Here is a 21369-nt window from a genome sequence, read left to right as displayed (position 1 = left end):
CCAAAGTGATGAGAACATAACTAACATGAAGCCCCTCCTGTCTCCCACAGGAAGTCCTGTCAACCTGACCTGCAGAGCCTTCTTCGGATACAGCGGAGACGTGAGTCCGCTCATCTACTGGATGAAGGGGGAGAAGTTTATCGAGGATCTGGATGAGGAGCGGATCCAAGAGAGTGACATCAAGTAAGACCTGACAATTTCACATGGTTTGCTTTAATGTGGTATGATAAATAAACAATAATGAGAACAAATATTCACAAGCGGCAAGGTGAGGTGGTAAACACCTATTCACCACAGTGAACAGTAAAGGGAGCCTCCCACTATCATATAAGTGATGCTCATGAATGCTTTATGTGGCTGTTTAATAATGCACATAGCTATGCATTCTTTAGCATTTACAATACAGATGCATGTTTCAGGCAGTAATTCCACAACAAATCTAAAAGCCGAATGTTTTTTTCCATCTGGGTGACCTCATGTGTTGGAAGCAGGGGTCTGTTTACTCCCGCAGTCAGAGCACACACAGACAGCACCTGAAGCCCGGCTGGCCCTACACCGGTGCCGTCTAATTGGCCAGCTACTCTATTTTTTGCTGCGGTCAAGTCAAGCGAGGCAAAACTACACATGATGTTGCTGCATTGTTACAGTGCTACATGTCAGGACACAGTTTGTGTTTTCCTCACTCTGAGCACAGGCCTGAGGAAATGTTATGTTATTGATTAATGTAAGCAGCAGAGCTCACCTTTCTTTTCCTGAAGTGCTTTAACTTTGCTTCACTAATTTGTAGCATGCACAAGCGCCAACAGGTTGAACCAGTTTATAATTAATACGCACAGATGTGTCAGCTTGATGGACTGGGGCAGTCTTTTATTACTGATTAACTGGCTCAGATGAGCACTGGACATCATAGCGGAGTGTAATTTGTTGCCAAAATCGCAGAGTAGTTTCTCTTCGCTTTTATTAGAGGCCATCTGGAAAAAGGTCACAGTTTCCCCGTTTGGTGGACTGACAGGAACACAACATTGTACTCTTTTTATATGACGATGATGGCAGTGAAGCTCAATCAAAAGCTTGTGCTCATAATCAATCCTCATCATTGGTTGAAGACCCCTGGGTGTGTAAAAACAGTGGCGACTCAAGAGGAAGCGAATTTCTTTTCCACATATCTCATTTGGGTAGATGGTCACCGTGTCCCAGATGTTGTTAGAAAAAAGCAACAAATAATAACTTTTATCAGTGAAGAAGAAATCCTTAATCCTCAGAATGTATTTCTTTGCTCTGCAGAGAATGAGGGAATGGTGAGCAAGCTTTAACAACAAGCCTTGCACCTTGTCTGGCGATATGTAGCCATGCGTAGCTTCCTTATTATCAGTAATGTTGGTGTATAGTACACACTACTACTTCACAGTAGAAGCCAGTGCTTTTAATGTGAAGCAGCAGGAAGAGAGAGAGTATGAGCAGGTTTTGAAAATTGTGTGCACCTAAATGTTCAATCCAGCACAGACCCCATCACAAAACTACTCCATAGAGTGGTAATTAATGAATGCAAACAATTGTTGTTGCTTCTAACACACAGTTTGTAGCTTGCACATTGTGGTAACTGAGGGTTTTTTCCCACCACTGTGTCTGCACAGACACACACCCTTTCATGTCCTGCCTAACTGTAGGTCCTTTTGATGGACCACGCGTACGACTAGAAAAATCCCTGTTGCTGACAAATGCTGTCTAATGAAAAGGTTAACTGTAAGCAGCATGACAAGGCTGGGAGGAGAGTTAGCGGCCCAGTCTGTGACCTGGCATTTGGAGATGTCTCTATTAGCCTGCTAGCACGCTCCGTCCGGCTCTCAGCGCCACTCTCTGTTGTGAAGGACACCAGGCCAATTAGAGCCCATACTGGATGTAAGGGGGTGGAGGTGGTGGTGGCATTGGGTGGGTGGTGTGATAGAGATGGCGAGGAGTGCATGCAGCTTAAATAAAACGTGTGACCCTGAGCCACTTTAAAACACTCACATGTTTTTGCTGTGTGCCACTGTCTTCCTGTATGTGTGCGTTATTATTTATATTATTTTTAGTTCCCATTTGAATGTGCAGCGCTCCTCTCCAACTCCCTGACATCATTCCGTGAGCTTTTAGCTTTGAAATGGAAATTAATCACACGGGAGTATTCCCTGAAGGGCCGCTTGTAATACATCAAATGGAGCTTTTGGCACAACGTTTCGCCGCTGAGATTCAGGGGGTTGATATAAAATCTTGTGGATGTGGACATACAGTGAAGACTGAAGCATGTGCTCCTTTGAGCACCAGTTCAAGTGTAAAATGTCCTTTCATTCTGCAGCTTTATGTCATACTGTTACAGATATATTAATGGGATATCAGGCGCTTATTAGCTATAGCCCTGGCATGTCTGACACTGTTGCAATAATGAACAATGTAAACTTTTAGCAGGATGCTACATATAAAGTTGAGCTTAGCTTAGAGATGTGGCCTCTGATGACATGAGATAAATAAGGATTCTTTTAAACTGTGAATCATGCAAAGTCACAGGACGTAAATATAAAGCAGGAAATGAGTGTAATTACTCCCCTTTCAGTGAAGGTCAGAATAAAATGATTTAGGACGAAGACCTAAGAATACTTTAACCATTCTGGCATTTATATGCAAATATGCAGAGATCTGTAATGTGCGCAAGATGGTTTCCTCTCAGGTTCGACCCCAGAGTTTGAAAAGTAGAGCACACCCATCACAACTGATGCAACAGAGCGGCACACAGCGCCTACCAGGTGATCTGTCACCGTGCAAGTTTAGCATTTCAAGTCAGCTCTGATCTAACACAAATCAACCTTCGGGGGTGAAGTGCAGAGAAGAATTAACAAGCCACCAGACAGGAAGCGTGGAGTTCAAAAGTTCAGGTGTCACAATGAGACGGCACAGTGCTGATACGATATGAATATTGTGCCGTGCTGGACGGTCACACACACTCCTGTTTGCAGGTAGAAATTTACAGTGAAGTGGAATATAGTGCGTTTCTCTGAGCGTCCCACTGACTCATCGTGAGGTGACAGCTTCAAGGGTCCCGGAGCACTGTTATCTCCATCCAGCTACAGTTTGCCACCGGCCTCCACCTGCAGTGTGTGTGTGTGTATGTGTGTGTGTGTCAGCATGATATATCAGAGTCCTTTTTGCAAACAAAGATTAATTTCTGCTCCCTTTACCTTTCAAGTCGGTGTATGTTTATGTCACACATGGGTGCCACCTCCTTAAAACTCCATCAGCATGGATCTATGTGGCAGCCTTGTGAGGCTCCACGTCTCTGCTTGACTGAACACGCAATGAAGAAAGATGCGCTCGCAGGAACTAGGAGAAAAGTCTGAAATGATCCAGGAAGTAAAGCGCTCCTGCTTAGAGCTTCATTATGAGTTTTTATGGAGCTGCCAGTCCAGTAGCTACAGAGTGATTACAGTAATGGTTTTTATTTGTGCATAGTCAATAAAAGAAATTTCACAGCAGTGTGATATTTTCTACCAATTACGAGCAGCACTTTGTAAAGCTAATGTAAGATATTGCCATGGCAGCAGCGTGGTTGTATTGTAGTTTGTCTTTATCTCCCTGGCACTTCCAAATCTGCTTTGTTTAGTGCATTCATTGATCAACAAGAATTAGATGTGTTTTCATATCCAAATGCCCGGCGGCGGGCAGATGAATGCCCGAGTGGCACCCTCGCACCTTTTTTGTACAATTATCCCCATGCATCATTAAACAAGGAGCCAGAAATAGCTGTAAATTCTGTACTCTGTGTATCATCCCTGTGTGGGAGAGCCTCTCACCTTACATTTGTTTTCACTGTGCCTCTAGTGACAGAAAACATCGGTCAAGTTATTGATCTATCCAAAGGATGATTGTTAGCCTTCTCATTGTAAGCATGTCAGCAATTTCCTTCCTGTGTTTGAAGAAGCTAGAAGAAAATGACCCTATTTATCACGTGATTTGTGAAGTGTGTTTCTCAATACAACAATGATGTTGGTTCTGTAAATAACGCTGCCCTTTGGAGTGAAGTAGATGAACCCTGTTACCAAAAAATGGCCAATATTTAAAAACCTACCTCTGCAGTAGGACCTTAATGCTGAAAGTGGATTTAGCTCTAACGACAGATTATTACATAGCAGCTTTGTTCAACGGTGTTAAGAGTACACTTTGGCAGTTTGGGGTTTTGGGTGTCAGCTTGTGTGACGCTTTTTATGCCCTTATTTAAAACCAGGAAGACACTGATAATGAAGAGGAAGCTGGTGAAATCTATTTCATGCTAATGAACACCACAACCTGCCAAGAAAGCAGAGAGAGGGAACTAAAGCACAGAGTCCTTCTAGTGCACTTACAGTGATGAAACAGCTGACCTGCTGTTTGTGATGGAGTCAGACAAAAACATCCAAAGAAAATCCTCCTTTCTCCACTCACCAACCCTCCCAGCAAAAAGTGCTGTGTGATAGGTCGGCGCCGTAGTGCATCGTGACAGTCACACTATTATCCCCATACCAACATGTCACAAACAATCAACGTCAAGAGGCACGGAGAGTCGACGCAGTAGTATTTTTCATGGAGGAAATGTGTCATGACTCATAGGATGTTGGCTTCTTGTCAGTCACGGACAGTCGGCTTCAGCCCTCGTGAGTTATATTGCTGGGGTGGTGCATATTTATAATCGTACAGGTATAAAGTTCATATCCGACAGTGCCTCTAGAAGGAAGCCTGTAAGTCCACAGTCATGATTTATGGATTTAAGGATGCATGCTGTCAACACAGGACAAATTTCCTCCAGGCAAAAGTTTTATCAGAAAAATCCATATTTTATTAAAGAGTCAATACCCTCTGCTTATGTTGTTATTTACATGTTGTCAGACTGCAAACACTCAACACAAAATGTAAGCCACAGCTCTGCATGTAGGCTGACTTTAATGTACAATCATTCATCTTACAGTTTTTACTAAACAGCACAGCTTCCTGATTAATTCATAGCTGCCATCCATCCTTTCATCTGCAACACGGTGCCTCAAAAGTCCAGCGCGCTGATGTATCCTCATCCAAATCAGACAGGAAAGACAAATTATTTCCACCACATTGACTTTGTCACACCAAACAAACAAAAAGCAAGAGTGAACATCACTAACTGACAACTACGGGCGTTGATTTATCTAGTTTGCATACTGCTGTAAGCCTTTGAATTTCAATTTTTAATATGGTTATAATTTGGCTTTCTTTGCTGCCCCCTGCAGGACAATCCGGGAGCACCTGGGGGAACAGGAGGTCTCCATCTCTCTGACCATTGACTCCCTGGAGGAAAGCGATCTGGGCAACTACTCCTGCTATGTGGAGAACGGTAACGGGCGGCGGCAGGCCAACATCCAAATCACTAAGAAAGGTGAGCCGAGCAGGCACGCAACTTAAAATCATGTTGCTTCAAGCACATAGAGTATTTCTGCACACATCTATCAGATGACGCCTTGGTGTGTTCTGAGGGTGGAAGGTATCACAGTTCTTCACACGGACAATGGAGTGAATCTCTTGCAGCTGTACGCCGAGCGCAAAAGATGAACTGCTACCCGCGGGATTCTGGGAATTGACCAGTTGTTTCCGACCTCTAGGAGGGGGAAAAATGGCCCAGTGTGGTAGATGTTGCAAAAAGTCGATTCATCCACCTCAGCCAGAGGACGCATTAGCTGGCAGAGAAAGAAAAATAGCTTTCGGAGAGAGAGTGTGTTATGATGCCAGACAAGCTGTTTGACCCCACTAACACACACACACACACACACACATGCATCCTCCTTTGATCGGTGAACTCTCACTCAGATATTTTCTCATCCTCCATCACTGGCTACTGTTGCCTCCGCCCCTCCTCCTTCTCTTTTTAGTCGAGCAAACTTTGTCCTCTGATTTTTCTTCTCTGAAAGTTGATGATTGTAAATAAAGATGCACATTTTGCAGTGTGTTATGTAAGCAGGTTTTTTTTATCGTTTTTTTAGCAAAGCTAGGGGGTCTCTGTGCAGCTTTAAAGTTGTCAGCGTTGAATACATTTACATAGTAAGATATTTCTCCTCTCTTTTAAGCTCACAGCTTTGGATCCAGCTTTGATGCCAGCCCAGTTCCCCTCCATTTGCTATATTAAAGGGGTTTATGCTGCACAGTCGAACCTCAGAATAAACTGAGAAGATTAGCCCGGTCCTTGCAGGATTGTGAGACTACAAGACTCCCTCCTTTTTTTTTTTGCTGTGGTGTACTGTGCAGGACCAGTCAGTGTCTGTGTGGTCTGATGCACACACACATGCAGTGTCAGAATATGTCCAGGTCCTCCTGACCAACTTTTTTTCCACTCAATGAATTTTTTTATTTGTATTTTTTTGTTTGGGGCTAAATTTCTAGATGCTGGACCAATTATCTTCTTTCACTGACACAGAGATGAAACAGGGAGAGGTGATGAATAAGATCCATCCTTCTAGTCATCAGGAGCTAATTTGTCTTAATCTGTCCCTCTGCAGCTCCACTACAATATGCATGCCAGGCAGAGAAGAATTTGCCTCCTTCACTGTAATCTGTGCTGCTTGAGAAGCAGCTGGCTCGTTATACTGTCCAGATATCTGAGAACAGTGGAGGTGGAGCCTCTCATGGTGCTTGTTAGCTGCAGAAAGTGATTCAGGGTGATCTCCAGGGCCGTGAAGAGAGTGGGAGACCTGAGTTTGTTTGCACTTTCGTTGTGTACGTCCAGCCATGAGCTCGGCTGAAGGTCGTCGCCGGACAGGCGTGATGAAGCGGTGCAGGCCATGCTCGTTAGCTCTCCAGAACATCATCCTTCATCATGGGAGCTGTCAGCCTGATGGCCGCTGCAGCGGGATGGGCATTGCGCACTCCGAACGAGGTTAAATGTGCGTCTGTGATGGATGACAATCTGCGTGAGCACTCTTTGCCAGTGTTTATGTGCGCGTGCACAGGACTGCAGTAAGTCCTGGCCTTTTTACTGATGTCCATTAGTCAGCCGATGAAGGCTGACCACCCAGATTTTGTGAGGCGTAGCCAAGAGGAAACGTTGAACTGCTAAGGATGGAGTGACTTCCAACAGAGGAGCCAAGATCATGAAAAGACAAAGCAGACGTCTTTTTCAAGGCAACTCACCAGACCATGGAGCTTAATAGCAGAGTCCATCGTCTTGTAGTGTGAAACATCACCTTTCATTCAGCAGAGTAACTCTGGTTTATACTGAACAAAGTGTCAAATATGATCTGAATTAATTCATGAGTTGCTTGGATGTATCCTCGTGCCAGGCTGCAGTGAAGACGGATGGCAGGAAGCACAGCAAAACATATGCCTGAGCTAACAGCCAGGAGCAGAGCGGCTGTACATACACATCACCAATCTTCATAAGTGTGGCCGTCTGATCTGTCACATGCTATTGGTGCACCGGTCGCCTCAATGCGCCTTTTTTTATATTATCCAGTAAAGCCAGGAGGTGTTTAGTGGCAGGTATAGAAGTGGGCTGTGCCTTCATTCTGGTTTAAGTTAAGTGCCATCTGGATTCAATCCAGACACAACAAGGAAAAACTTGCAGAAGGCATTAGCTTTTTATATCCATCATGGCTGCATCATGCATTACCTGTTTGTTCATTGATGTTCTGCTGTGGGAGGAGATAAGATGGAGGAGGCTGCAAGAGGGGCGGGAGAGAATACATGTCTGCAGGATGATTGAAAACCTGATGATCAAACTAGAGTGCAAATTTCTGCAGGGGTATTCGATACCTGGAGACAGGTCTGTCCACTGACTTTGAAGGGAATTGATTGCATATCAACACTCTCCTGCATGTTCTCTTTCTCCCTTTCTGGCATTTTAGCAGAGCTGATGTATACGGTGGAGCTTGCCGGTGGTCTGGGAGCCATCCTGCTGCTGCTGATCTGTCTGGTGACGCTGTACAAATGCTACAGGATCGAGCTCATGCTTTTCTACAGGAACCACTTCGGCAGTGAGGATCTCGATGGAGGTAAGATGCTGTCGCAGAATAATCCTTTCTCTCTCAAATCAAAACCCAAACCTGAACAGTATAATTGCTGCTCTGCACGCTTATTTATTTTTGGGCTGTTTCTTATATCCTAAAGCAGCATGTGAAGCAATTTTTATGTAAATACAAACCTGTTTTATCAGTCTGAAGGCTGCAGCAGAAAAAGAGCCTCCCATAGTTTAGAACTCTGAATTCAGTTTTAGGGAATCCTTTCAACCTGCTGGAGAAGGTAAATAAAAAGAAATGTTTTGCAAAATGTTCCATAAACTGTCCCCGCAAACAACTCACCAGTCTTTCATGTGCTTCCCTTACTTGTCACATTTGCATCTTTGTAAAAAATCACAACCCTGTTTGTAATAATGCTCATGCTGAGAGCCATTTCCTGACATCACAATGCATGACTTCTGGGTAATGCAGTTTGGATTTTTCAGACGGTTTCCTCAAGCTGGTGAACAGGAGGAGCGCGCACTTTGTGCTTTAAAGGGAAAATGTGGCCTTGATCACGTAAAGCAGCAGCTGCTTTGTGGTTGCTGTGTGTTTTTCCTCATTATTATTCTGTTGGATGTGAACACACACTGGTGCAGATATGCTGTCATGTTGTTATAGCTGCATAGGTTCTTTTAGGAGCATTCAGTGCAGGGACTGGTCTACAGAGAAGAGAGGTGACCCAGTCGCAAAAACCTAAAAAAGTTTGTTGTCTGCATGAGTAAGTGCACCAGTGAGAGGGTAATATATTCTGCTGAACGCTCTCTTTATAAAGCGAATCAAAACAGCCCCTGTGCCAGACAAAAACATTAACTCTGAGGGCCCATCAGCAGCAGTAATAGAAAAACAGCCTTTGATTGGACCTGGTGGATGAGTCTTGGCTTGAGAATGCATCAAACTGAGACAAGGAGCAAGTTTTAATTTGATTCCCCTGTAATGAGTCTCTCAAGTAGCAGCACTGCAATGAATTCAGGGGGAATGCGATTAGTTCAGAGCGGCTGAGGGACTATATGTAGTGGAAAAATCTCCAACCCTGCTCTTTTCTTCCTTCACTCCCAGCTCTGCTTAACTGTGATGGCTGCTAACATCAGGCATTTCAATGAAAGTCGTTACCTCTGGCGATGCTGGGCTTCCGGCCCCAGGAAAAGGAGGACTTTGCAGTAATAGATGGGCCGGAGGCAGTGGTGCTGGAATAAAAGAGAAATGTCCAGCCTTGAACTTGATGCCAAACAGCAATTGTCTCCTTTAATTGTGGCACCCGAGTGAGTGTTTGGAGAGAGAAACAGATTTTCAATTTGTTCTCCAGTATAAGGGGATCAGGTTTAATAAGACACAGCACGCTGCCTCTGGAGCTCTCAGGAGACCCTCTGATACTTTGCTCCACGACGCAGTCGATTACACCTCTTCACTGCCACCTGTGTCACAAGCGTGCACGCACCTGCACCTGTAAAGTCAGATGCAAGCGTTGAATCAGGAATCAAATAGGAAACAGACCGGTTGCCAATTTAAGGGAGGCAAAACAGTCGCTTAGCAATGGCAGGAGCTGCTTAACCATTGCTATGGTAACGGCTGCACTGACAGGACAAATAGCTGCATGTGTGATAAAGTTGCACACATTTTTCATCAATAAAGCCCTGAGCTGGTGTCTTGAGTGTGTTTTATTTTAACAGAGTGCCAGCAAAGTGCTTGTGTGTCAGTGTGGCCACTTGAAGTGCTAATTGAACGCCTGCCTCCTCTTCTGCCAGATGTAAAATTGTAAGCTTTACGTAACAATAGGACGGACTGTCAGTTATTTGTCGGCGGCGCAATTTAGTTAAAGACCACTCACTTGTCACATTGTGTGGGCGTCAGGAATCAGTAATAGGCTTCATGATGACAACAGCTGAGCGGGCTTGACAAAGAGGTGGGAACTCATCAGCACTCTGCCATAAATACCAATGTCAGTGTTGTCAGCACAGTGTGTAGTTATGAGGCTGCGCCTGCGTCGATCATGACCAGTAACAGTTTTCACATGTAACACGCATGGCTGTAATTCATCCTGTGTGATTAGCTTATTTAGGATGAAAAGGTAGACGTTAGGATGGTCACGTGGAGCAGTCAGAATGGAGGGGCTGCTCTGCTTTTATTTTGAAATTATGTTGGCAACATGCTTATTATCAGTCTGCTCCATGTGCTGCTGCAGCTTCAGAGTTTAGTACGTGTGTTACGTTTCAATCTGCTCTCCATTAAACATAACGGAGCCCACAGATATCCCAGAGATTACACCTCCAACTCTCTTGGCGCTCTCTAGTGCAGGTTCGAGAGTTCAATGTGTAACTGTGGGGCTGTGTTTGCACACGTCCAAGCAAAGCTGCTGCCTTTGCATTTGAGAACTTCTTCCAGGTAGAGTGCTCGGTAGTCTTCTGCAAACAAGTGACTTCTTGAGATGCAAACGAGAGGCTCAATCTGCCTCTGAGATTCACCCTGTGCCTCTTCAGTCTCACTACACATGAGTGAATCATCTCCACTAAAATAGCTCTTGATCTGCCTACACAGCCCTCATTTAAAACCTACCAGAGAAAAAACAGAGAAGGAGATTTATGTCACGGCAAAGCCGCACAGTTAGTTACACTAAGTGATTACGAGGTTACGTTTCAATTATTTTTAAATGTCCCTGATGTTGTAAAATGAATTGCAAGTTATAAAAACAGGTTGAATTAATTGCGCGGCATCACGTAAGAGTGATATGCACTCGACAAATATGAAGATCGAGAGAGGAAGGGGTCTAGAAGTGGAGAGGATGGTAGAAGCAAAATTAGGACGGTGCATTGAGAATTGATCTCATCTGCTCGGCCCGGCTTCCTCATCCTCAGCCTCCAGTGTTAAACATCACAGCGTGGCTCCTGCTCTGCAGGTGGCCACCATAAAGCAGTGGGACCGGAGTCATAATGAAGACAGGAATGCACAGTTCCAAACTCAGCTTGTGTCTCTAATGAGATTAGCTCAAAGGCTGCAGCACTGTGTGTCCCACTTTTGCTTTTGTGGCACAAATATGATGACATTACTGAATAAAGAAACACATAAAAGGCATTTATAATTAATATGACATACATTGCTTCTCTGGGGGAAAGTACTGACCCTCAAACTGTGGCCACAAACTTCTAAAGAGCCACTAAGAGTTTGTCTTCAGTGTGAAAGGATACAAGTGCTGTGTTTGTGGAGGTGTGCTTCCCTGCAGAAGATTGATCAGGAATCTATCAGGGAATCAATAAGTAGATCTTAGATACTCCGGGATGTCCTCCATCCTCCTGACTCATTGTACTGTAGTGCTCCATCTTAAGAAGTCTCACAGCTTGGTCCTTTGAAATCCGTCATCAATCAGAGCTTTCATGTGGGTGATGGAGCCGCGCCATGTCCCGGCCTTGCAGGCAGCGTTGGGCGTTTAGCTCGGGCTGGAGCCTAATTTGTTTTGCCTGCAGTGGGCAAAGTAGCTATCAAGGCAACATTATTCGTGGGGGACAGAGCGGTAATGAAAAGCACTCAGATGAGCCGAGGTGGCCAGAGGTCAGTGTAATGGAGGCGTCCAGTCTCAATGAAGTCTCTCTCTCTGCACCAGTATGGAAATAGACTGCGAGCATCTAGAGTGTAGCAGTGCTGACCAAAGTAGGAAACATTACACTGAAGTTCTAAATGAAGGGAAGTTGTTTTTTGGTTGTGGTTATTCAGATTAAGCAACAAAACTAAAGGCCTCCTGTCTTTCACCTCTGCCTACAGATAACAAGGACTATGACGCTTACCTCTCCTACACCAAAGTAGACCCGGACCAGTGGAGCCAGGAGACCAGGGAGGAGGAGCGCTTTGCCCTGGAGATCCTCCCCGACGTGCTGGAGAAGCATTATGGGTATAAACTCTTCATTCCAGACAGGGACTTGATCCCCACAGGAAGTAAGCTCTCTCTCTCACGGCGATGTCAAGTTGAATGTCTTTGTCGCTTGCTCGTTGTCCGTGCAGTGGTGATGCCTTGTTTGTTGTTTTCTGTTATGCATCTGTGTCGTGGCATAACGGCAAAGACCTGCGAGTACAGCACTGTTTCCATCTGAGCATTTTCTAACAAGTGGCTGAACTGAAGTGAACCAGTTTGCTATGGCTCATGTATGGGCGCTGTAGTGTCCAAATAGTGTTGTTTCTTTTGAATACATATTCTTGTTTGTTTTTAAATTTGATCCCTTAAACACAACACATTGGTGGTTATTATTTCTATTATTACAAGGTAAAATTCAACATGATAACAATGGTATTCTTATAATTTAATCCTAACAAAAGGACCAGATTGAACTGCAAGGAAAGCTGTGCACCTCCTGGTTCACATTTGTACTGTAGTGTTTAAAGTGTGCTGTTTAAAGGCTCGTGGGAGGCATAATAAGCTATATTACATAGGCAACATGATTAGCAGAAGGAGCCAACCTTGTTATTACAGTCCACGTTCCATACAGAGTGCGCCGCTGCATGCTGCTGTGTAACGATGTCAGCTGCACAATCAGAAACGTCTTTATGCATGGATATTAATGCATGTTTCACTACAGTGTATTTCTAATGGAGCCTCTCACCGTGCCCGGTGCTTATCTTTGATTAACTCATCACACAGATGAGTTTGATAATGTCATTATGTTATTAGCCTCCATTTAAATATGTGCATCTGCCTGTCTTGCCGCACATACCACCGTGACTAATTATGTTCCTCTTCAGTGGCATTGTGCCAAGGTTATAAACCGAATCCCTTGCTGTGATTATGTGCTCAGTACGCGGGGACTGTTGTAATATGGGAAGCACGGCATAAAAACGCAAGGATTGAGAGCAATCTAAAGTACGTCTGCCGCTCTTGCAGCTCGGTGGCACAGCTTGCCGCTTTATTGTGTCTACGTATAAACATTTAGCTCCCTTTGGGAGTGTATTAGCATCTCAACAGTTGATATAATAAAGCATAATCCACAGCTGTAGATAAACACAGTTTGGCCATTTGGGGTTTCACCACGTGTCAACAATCCTTCTCCAGAGCTGCTGGATTATTTTTAACATATCTGGAACACAGTGTGTGTGTTTTTTTAAACCAGCTCCTACTACCTAAATCAAAAGCTTTGCGTATTTTATGCCTTCACATCCCATATTAAACTGGAATAAACTGGTCAGCGCGATTATTGTTTCGCAATCGCCAGCAGAGCATCCGTGGAGAAAGCACAGTTTATGCCAGAGCCATGTCCCCACATTGACATCTTTATTGCACTGCAAACAAATGTTCTGATCACACTTTGAATTGACATATTTATGTTTAGGTTTCACCAATGATCATTTCCAGGATGACACAAGACTACTTAGAGGTACTTTTTTTCCCCCCAAGATTTTTTAACGCTCATGTCGACACACAGAGTCACGTTGGTGGTATTGCAACAATGTTTTTACTGTGTAAGAATATTTTATATGTTACTGTGGCCTTAATCCTCCATTTCATTACTGCCACTTCAATGTAAATCAAACAGTTTGCGAGCTACACTAAATTATGTATATACTGAAGGGTTCCATGTCAAAATGCAGTCAGGATGAAAGACACACAAAGTGTGCCTGTGCAAGGCTACATGCATTTTTCTAAACTGACAAAAAGCTGTTTTAGTAGCAAACATGTGAGAACTTGTGTATGTTTGAACTGCATAATGACATTTTTCTTTCATTTTGATCATGAACAGTGCCCCATGTAATTCAGATTTTTATGCAGAGGTGAATTAAGTGTTATACATGCAACGGTTTGATTGTGAAAGGTTGTGAAGTCTCTGAAAGGAGGAATTTAATCTATAAAGCATTAGCAGTCAGCACCCCAAGAGGTTCAGTTTAATCAATTCAAAACATAAAAAGAAACTACTGCTCATTAGCTAATTATATGGTATCCATTCCCAATCGGTGTGTTCACAAAAAGGGGGAAACTCGGTTTAACCTAAAGGGACATGGGCCGGAATCTTACAGGAGGGAGTTGTAGTTTGAGGGACTCCAATTACCAAACAGCAAAGAGGCTGAGTTGTCACGTTGAAGTAAAAGAGGCGCGACTTGAGAGGCGCTCTGATCAGGTGGAAGCCTGAGGCTCAGCGTGACATGAAAGAATCAGCCGGCTCTCAGAGGTCAGGGAGGAAAACGGGCCTTGTTTTCTTAAAGACCAACCAGACAGACACATATCTGCTCTAATCACACACACACGAGTACAAAGTCAGATGTGACCGATGTGGCTGTAAGATGACACATGTGTCCTGCTTGGCTTTGCGTGCAAAACCTCTTGTTGCTGTCTGTATGATTAAATGCTTTACAGGCTTTTCATTTGAACTTGAATATATACATCGTTATTCCGTCTTTATTGTACGTCTCCTCATGCCAGGCGGTGGGCTAATTTAGAATCCATCAGATATTTATTGTAAATCTTCAGTTTTTTTCTAATTAGACTTGTTTGTTCATTTGATAAGTCTCATAAATGGAAGAAGTGTTTTGGTAGGAAGTCATGAGGCAGGAGAGCCTGTGCGATGCGTTTCATCATGTTTTCATCAGCTCTGTGTAGTTTCATGCACAAGTGGAGATGTGTGAGATTAAAGTGTATAGAGAAAACATGTTTTTATTGGTAACTCACCAGAATGTGTATACATCTGCGTCTCTTTCTGTCTGTGTCTCTGCATCCAGCCTACATCGAGGACGTCGCTCGCTGCGTGGATCAGAGCAAGCGTCTCATCATTGTCATGACGCCCAGCTATGTCGTGAGGAGGGGGTGGAGCATATTTGAGCTGGAGACCCGGCTGCGCAACATGCTGGTGACTGGCGAGATCAAGGTCATACTGATCGAGTGCGCCGAGCTGCGCGGCATCATGAACTACCAGGAGGTGGAGGCCCTCAAACACACCATCAAGATGCTAACAGTCATCAAGTGGCGCGGGCCATCAAGCAACAAGCTCAACTCCAAGTTCTGGAAGCAGCTGCTCTACGAGATGCCCTTTAAGCGAATGGAGCCCCTGAGCATCTCCCATGAGCAGGTGCTGGATGTCAGCGAGCAGGGCGCCTTTGGCGAGCTGCAGACCGTCTCGGCCATCTCCATGGCAGCAGCCACCTCCACCGCCATGGCGACGGCACACCCGGACTTGCGCTCGACCTTTCACAACTCTTGCCACACCCAGATGAGGCAGAAACACTATTACCGTAGCTACGACTACGACCTGCCGCCAGGCGGCACGCTCCCACCGCTCTCCACGCTAGGCAACCAGCACACCTACTGCAACATCCCCATGACGCTCATCAACGGGCAGAGGCCGCAGTCCAAGTCACCACGCCAGCAGAGTCTGGAGGAGGCCCACGGCAACAACGCCATGCTGCCCCTGCTTCCCAGAGAGACCAGTATATCCAGTGTCATCTGGTGACAGAGATGGTGCCAGGCAGGGTAGACTGCGGATCTATACGATGTCCATCACAGGGAAGGCTCACCACTGGCACCTGGACCCTGGAAGCACCTGAACCAGCCGGGCCCTGAAAAGGCACTAAGCTATTTGCTGCTGTTGAATTTGCACCAGGAAACAACAGGGGGAGGGAAAAGGCCTCAGACACACTGGAGTCCAGTCAAAGCTTTTATTGAAACTGAACCACAAAAAATAAGCAAGGAGAACTCTTTTGTATGCCTGTATAAACACTTATGTAACACAAGCCAACACCTATGATGATTTACCCAGAGAGTCAAGGAATACAGGGTCCTGTACATACGTTTTTCTAATTCTTTGTAGCAACAGTGTTTGGGACTTTCTTTATGTTCGGGACTCTTTTTTATTGCTTTGGTTTCAGTTTGTACAAAAGTGAAGCAATTGCCTGTGAGATGTGTTGTTACCTTTATCTTAATTTGTTGGCTGGTGTAGTTTCTGAAGCTTTGGGTTTCTTTTTGTTTGTTTTGTTTTTGTTGGGGCAGGGCTTAAAATGTCAACAGGAAGAATTTGGATTGGAGTTTCAGGGTTGAGAATCTGGGCTTGACCACAATATGCAAAATTTGGAGTCCGGAGAGCTGGGGAGGGAGAGGTGTGCGGTGGGAAAAGATGAACATGGTGCTAGGCTTCACGTCTCTGTTTCTCACCATATTTACTTTTTAAAAAAAAACAGCCTTGCTATTTACCTTAACAGATGATTATATCACTGAAAAAGTAATTATGTGTATTATTTTGTGAAAAAAGAAATGTCTATTTTTGTAACGGAGGGATATTTGCTTAGAGAAATTTAAAGTTTCTGATGGAAGGAAATATGAAAAGATTTAAAAAAAGAAACCAGAAAGTGTTTTGTTATGTGGAACTGCATAGCTCACAGTAGGTCACTCACTAAATGTCTTATATTGAAGAGAGAGAAGATGTAGTCGTCACTAAAATGGGGAGATTTTCGCATTTCAAACACAGATAGCAGCTCAGCTTTTTGGATTCTGTTTCATTGCAGTGATGATGTCAGCGCAGGCAGATGGAGAGTCACGACATCCATTGTCACACGGTCTCCGGCTTTAGGACCAAAACCAGGCTGACCAGGGCTATCTTTGTGATTCACGTCCTTTGTTATTGTGCGGTGTCAGAGGAAGTGATGCATCTGTTTTCAACTAGAAATCCTCACATTTTGGGGACAGTGAGGAAGAGTGTAGCCCCAACACAACTTTTAGTTTAGATATTAATATAAAAGTAACATTTAGAGGGTTATATTTTTGACCTACTGACCAATAATCAGCTTTAAAGCCTTCTCGAAGGAAATTCTTTCAAAATTACTAATTATGCTAGAGAAGAATGTATTTTAAAATGCAGATTAGAGCCTGATATACAATAGATGCGCTACATTAGACCAAAGCTAAAGTGAAACATTGGATTTCATCCTCTGACTCGGTGGCGGCGGCCTGTACTCCTCCTGCAGCTGTGCCATGTCATTTGTTTTGACAAGAAACTAACCTCATACTAAAAACATCTCTGGATGTTTCATTCAGTGCCATAAATATATGCAAATAGAAGAACCTGTAAATGGAACTTTCCCCTTTTTGTCTCCTTGAATATTTCAGAGCAGACCTGGGAAGTGTCATCAGATCATTAGGTCTGTGGTTTTCATAGATATTAATTATCCACATACTCCCTCATACTAAAAGTAACGAGCATTCGGCCGTGCTCTTTGTGTAAATATAATCACAAGGTTAAGATGAAGACAATCGAGCCATAATCATGAAACCAGTCAATCACAGGGCCTCTCAAAGTAGAAGTCCCGACTGGAGGTGGATGTGATGAATCTGTGAGATTTGGACAGAAGTCTGGTGTGAGTACATCTCCAGCACGGGACAATACACACTTTTGTTCACAACAAAGTGAAAGTGGCTTTGATGAGAAAGGCGATGATGATGATGATGATGATGAAGAACATATATAGCACAGAATTATTCCAGGCACTTTCACGACTCTATGAGACGACGTCTCCTGTTTTCTGGTTTATTTTCTATTATGTATCTGCAATGTTCATTAAAAGAGATACTGTTATTATTAATAAAACCACATGTTTGGCAATGTTATTTCTGTGTGTGTGGAGTGAGAGTGGTTGATTAAAAGGCTCCCTGCTCACTTTGTTTGTGGAGCTTCGGTGTAGATTGCTGACGATGCCCGGCGCAGCTCCGTCCAGCATAACTCTCCCCGTCTCCTGTAAAACCCCCGACAACAACAATCAATAAGTCTCCTTATTCCACTTGGAGAGAGAATCAGTCCGGCTTCATTTTAAAGTAAATCAGACCTCAGTGCCCTTTTGGCCTCAAACACACAGTCATAAACAAAGCCATTGTGTGTTTATTAATAAAGCAGATTCTTTAATAATGCTGCCACAATCATGTTGGTGTGCGATGTGTGTGTGTGTGTGTAAATAAAGAAGTGAAACTGGTTTGAGTACAGAAGCTCCAGCACTTTACCCCCAAATGAAATCATTTTCATTATATTACAGTGTCACAGCATAATAAGGTCCCTGAGCATTAGGAAAGTGTTCAGTACAGTTGCTGCTGGGAGTGTGCACATACGTGCACAGATGTTTTGTTTCCTCTTACACACTGGTAAAGAGTATTACTCACTCTGGCAGGTAAAGCCTGCCTCCTCCATGTCCCGCAGGGCCTTGTTACTCTGAGCACTCTGCTCTGTGCCCTGTGTGACATGTCTTCTGCTTGAGGAACCAGGCCAATTGTCTGTGCATGGATAGGTGGCAGTGAAGGCACAGAGAGAGAGAGAGAGAGAGAGAGCATTTGCAGAGTGGATGCAGGCAGCTGTTAACCCAGTTTTGGAGTAATTTTGAGATCACCATGGTTCAGCATGCTATAATTGCGGGCATGTGAGTGTGAGTGGAAGATGCAAGTCATGGATCACTGATCAATTGCTGAGCCTTTCAATTTAGTGCAGCTTCCTTCAAGGGTGCTTCTATCTTTATTTATTATTGTACAAAAGTCTCAATGTGTGAGCCAGGATGTGAATGTTGGATATTAATTTGACTGTGGACAGCAGGCCTATCAAAGTTCACTGTGCTGCTGTCTGCAAAAAAAACAGAAAGAAGGACCAGGCAATCTTTTCAACTCCAATATGTATATATATATATATATATATATATATATATATATATATATATATATATATATATATATATATATATATATATAGTATAACAGCCTCCTCTGGACACTTGCAGTGTAACACTGACATCTGCTGGTGATATTGCACCCTGCACCGCGAGGTTGTTCCGCAAGGCATGCTGGGAACATGCTCTGTTAAAAAATAGCGACACTATTACACATAACAACAGAGATTTACAGTAAATAGCAGTAGTAATCGGAATGTTATAGTCGTGTTGGTCAGAATGTCGGCCACTAAAAAAACGCCTGTTAGTGGCGCTGCAACAGAAAAGTGTCAAAACCAGGAAAGAGTACACTACGCATGCGCACAAAAGTCAAACAAATGGATTTGGTTAAAAGAGTTGAAAGTTTTGTTGAATGTGGTAAAAGAGTGGAGGACATAGAGCTTATAATGAAGTGTCTGAGAGACAGTGGGATAGGTAATCAAATATAGAGTATAAGAAATATAAGTTAACAAGTCCAGAAGGTGGCAGCAACGCAACGTTGCGGGGGCCAGCTGCCGTTAAATTAGAAAGAATTAGAAGGACCACTGTAAATCGCCATTGTTGTTGTTGTTGTCCGAGTGAGCGCATGCGGGTTAGGGGAGAGATGGGGCTATGGCGTCATCATTTCAGGAAAAAATTGCAGCGTAAACAGAAATATGTGGTCGTGGTTTTGTCAAATATATCAAGTATGGGAGCCGGTGTTAAAATGAGCGTATTCGGGTTTCCAAAACGGCAGAGGCGTGTGGACAAGACCTTAGTAAGCGGGTGTTCAGAAGCCTGAATGATACAGTTCTGCGGTTCAGCGCTCGGAGGCTGGTTTGGTCCGAATGACTACCTGTAGACCACGTGACTGTTGTCACTACGCCTTGCAGCTTCTGCACACGCATGCTAGACGCTCCGAAGCTAATAATAATACAATAATACGCTTTGGCTTGGAGCCTCGCAGGAAACAGTCGACTGTGTGAAATATGTTGTTCTCGACGAGGGATTTGGCGTTGACGGTAGCGGTAGAAGCAGTCCTGGACGTTGTAGCTTTGCAGGCTACCGGGAGATAGCATTAGCGGCTATGCGGCTAACTGGATCCGCCGGGTTCACAAACAACCGCTGAAGACAGCTAAGGAATGGATCTGCGGTGTGATACAAAGCAGATCGTGGATGACGAGCTGGATTACAGTGAGTCACGCACCGGTGGTCAGTCCAGAGGATGAGCTTTCCAGCGAGGCTAGGTGAGTAGTGGATCAAGGTGTGCTTGTGGTGGTGTAGTGATGACACGTGTTATGTGAGCTGTCAGTCATAACAACATGTTTAGTATGCAAACATTGTCGTGGAAACGCGTGGAATGGTTTTGGTCGCTACATCGTGGCTTCAGTGCATTGATCTCTCCCGAGGTGTGATGGATTTTAACCGGTTTGTGCTTTTATAAAGATGTTCACACTGTATTGAATATACAGGCAGTTGTCATAGCTGTGTTAAGTGGACTTTGTTGTTGTGAAAGAACGTGTTTAGAATATGTTGATGAAAGGGAACACTAAAATAACACCTCCTAGATCTCATTGAATCAAATATTCCAGTTGAAAATCTTCATTCATTACATAGTGAAATGTGTCAATATCAATATAAATCAAAATTATAGGTTTTTTATTATTGATTACTCAAAATAAAAGTGGAAAATCACATTACAGGCTGATCCAACTTGAGTGGAAATTCCTCAAGACAAGTCAGAATGAGGCTCAGTAGTATTCGTGGCCTCCACGTTCCTGTATGACCTCCCTGTAATGCCTGGGCATGCTCCTGATGAGGCGGCAGTTGCTCTCCTAGAGGATCTCCTCCCAGACCTGGATTAAAGTTTCAGTCAGCTCCTGGACAGTCTGTGGTGCAACGTGGCATTGGTGGATGGAACAAGAGATGATGTCCCAGATGTGCTAGATTGGATTCAGGTCTGGGGAACAGGCAGGCTGGTCCATAGCATCAATGCCCTAATCATGCAGGAACTGCTGACACACTTCAGCCACATGAGGCCTAGCATTGTCATGCATCAGAAGGAACCCAGGACCCACTGCACCAGCATATGGTCTCACAATGTGTCTGAGGATCTCACCTAATGGCAGTCAGGGTACCACTGGCTAGCACATGGAGGACTGTGCGGCCTTCCAAAGAAATGCCTCCCCACACCATTACTGACCCACCACCAAACCGGTCATGAAATTGATTTACAATCAGTGTTGTTTCCTAACTGGACAGGCTGATTTCACAGAAGTGTGACTGACTTGGAGTTACATTGTGTTGTTTAAGTGTTCCCTTTATTCTTTTTTAACAGTATATATATACACACGTTGTACTCATGTTGCCCTCCTTCTTTCTTTCAGGCCTAACAATGCATCAGGAGGAGCATCACGGTTGGGCCTCCAGAGCCGAAAGCAGACAGAGATCAGGTGTGTGCCCGTACACGAGACCACCACTTTTCTCACATACAGAGGGGCGACTTTTGTAAGTGTACCCCCTTACAGATACATGAACAGTCCATAGGTCTGTTGTGTAAGTTAATAAAGTTAAGGCAAGGCAAGGTTTATGTATATAGCACCATTAATATACAAGGCAATTCAGAGTGCTTTACATAGGATGAAGTCACAGAAGAAAAACAACATTTGAAAATGCGAAATTAGGAAGGAAACTGAAATCATAAAAAGAATAAAGTTCTAATATATAA

At 44.0% G+C, this 21369-nt stretch overlaps 1 protein-coding gene across 1 annotated transcript in view; it reads left to right on the top strand.

The window, feature by feature from the left end:
* The window catches only part of LOC114428721 (interleukin-1 receptor accessory protein-like 1), a 136588-nt gene extending 120597 nt beyond the window's left edge, over positions 1-15991 (top strand). The window contains exons 7-11 of the mRNA XM_028397386.1: positions 51-183; positions 5268-5413; positions 7872-8018; positions 11775-11945; positions 14712-15991. Of these exons, the coding sequence (XP_028253187.1) occupies positions 51-183; positions 5268-5413; positions 7872-8018; positions 11775-11945; positions 14712-15439 (1325 nt within the window). The 3' untranslated portion in view covers positions 15440-15991. The remainder of the gene's footprint in view (positions 1-50; positions 184-5267; positions 5414-7871; positions 8019-11774; positions 11946-14711) is intronic.
* The last annotated feature ends 5378 nt before the right edge of the window (positions 15992-21369 follow it).

This window comes from Parambassis ranga, chromosome 2 (assembly GCF_900634625.1).
Source record: "Parambassis ranga chromosome 2, fParRan2.1, whole genome shotgun sequence".
In the NCBI taxonomy this organism is placed as follows: domain Eukaryota; kingdom Metazoa; phylum Chordata; class Actinopteri; family Ambassidae; genus Parambassis; species Parambassis ranga.
The sequence above is the reverse complement of the archived record's forward strand: the minus strand, read 5'-3'. Positions and strand labels throughout refer to the sequence as shown.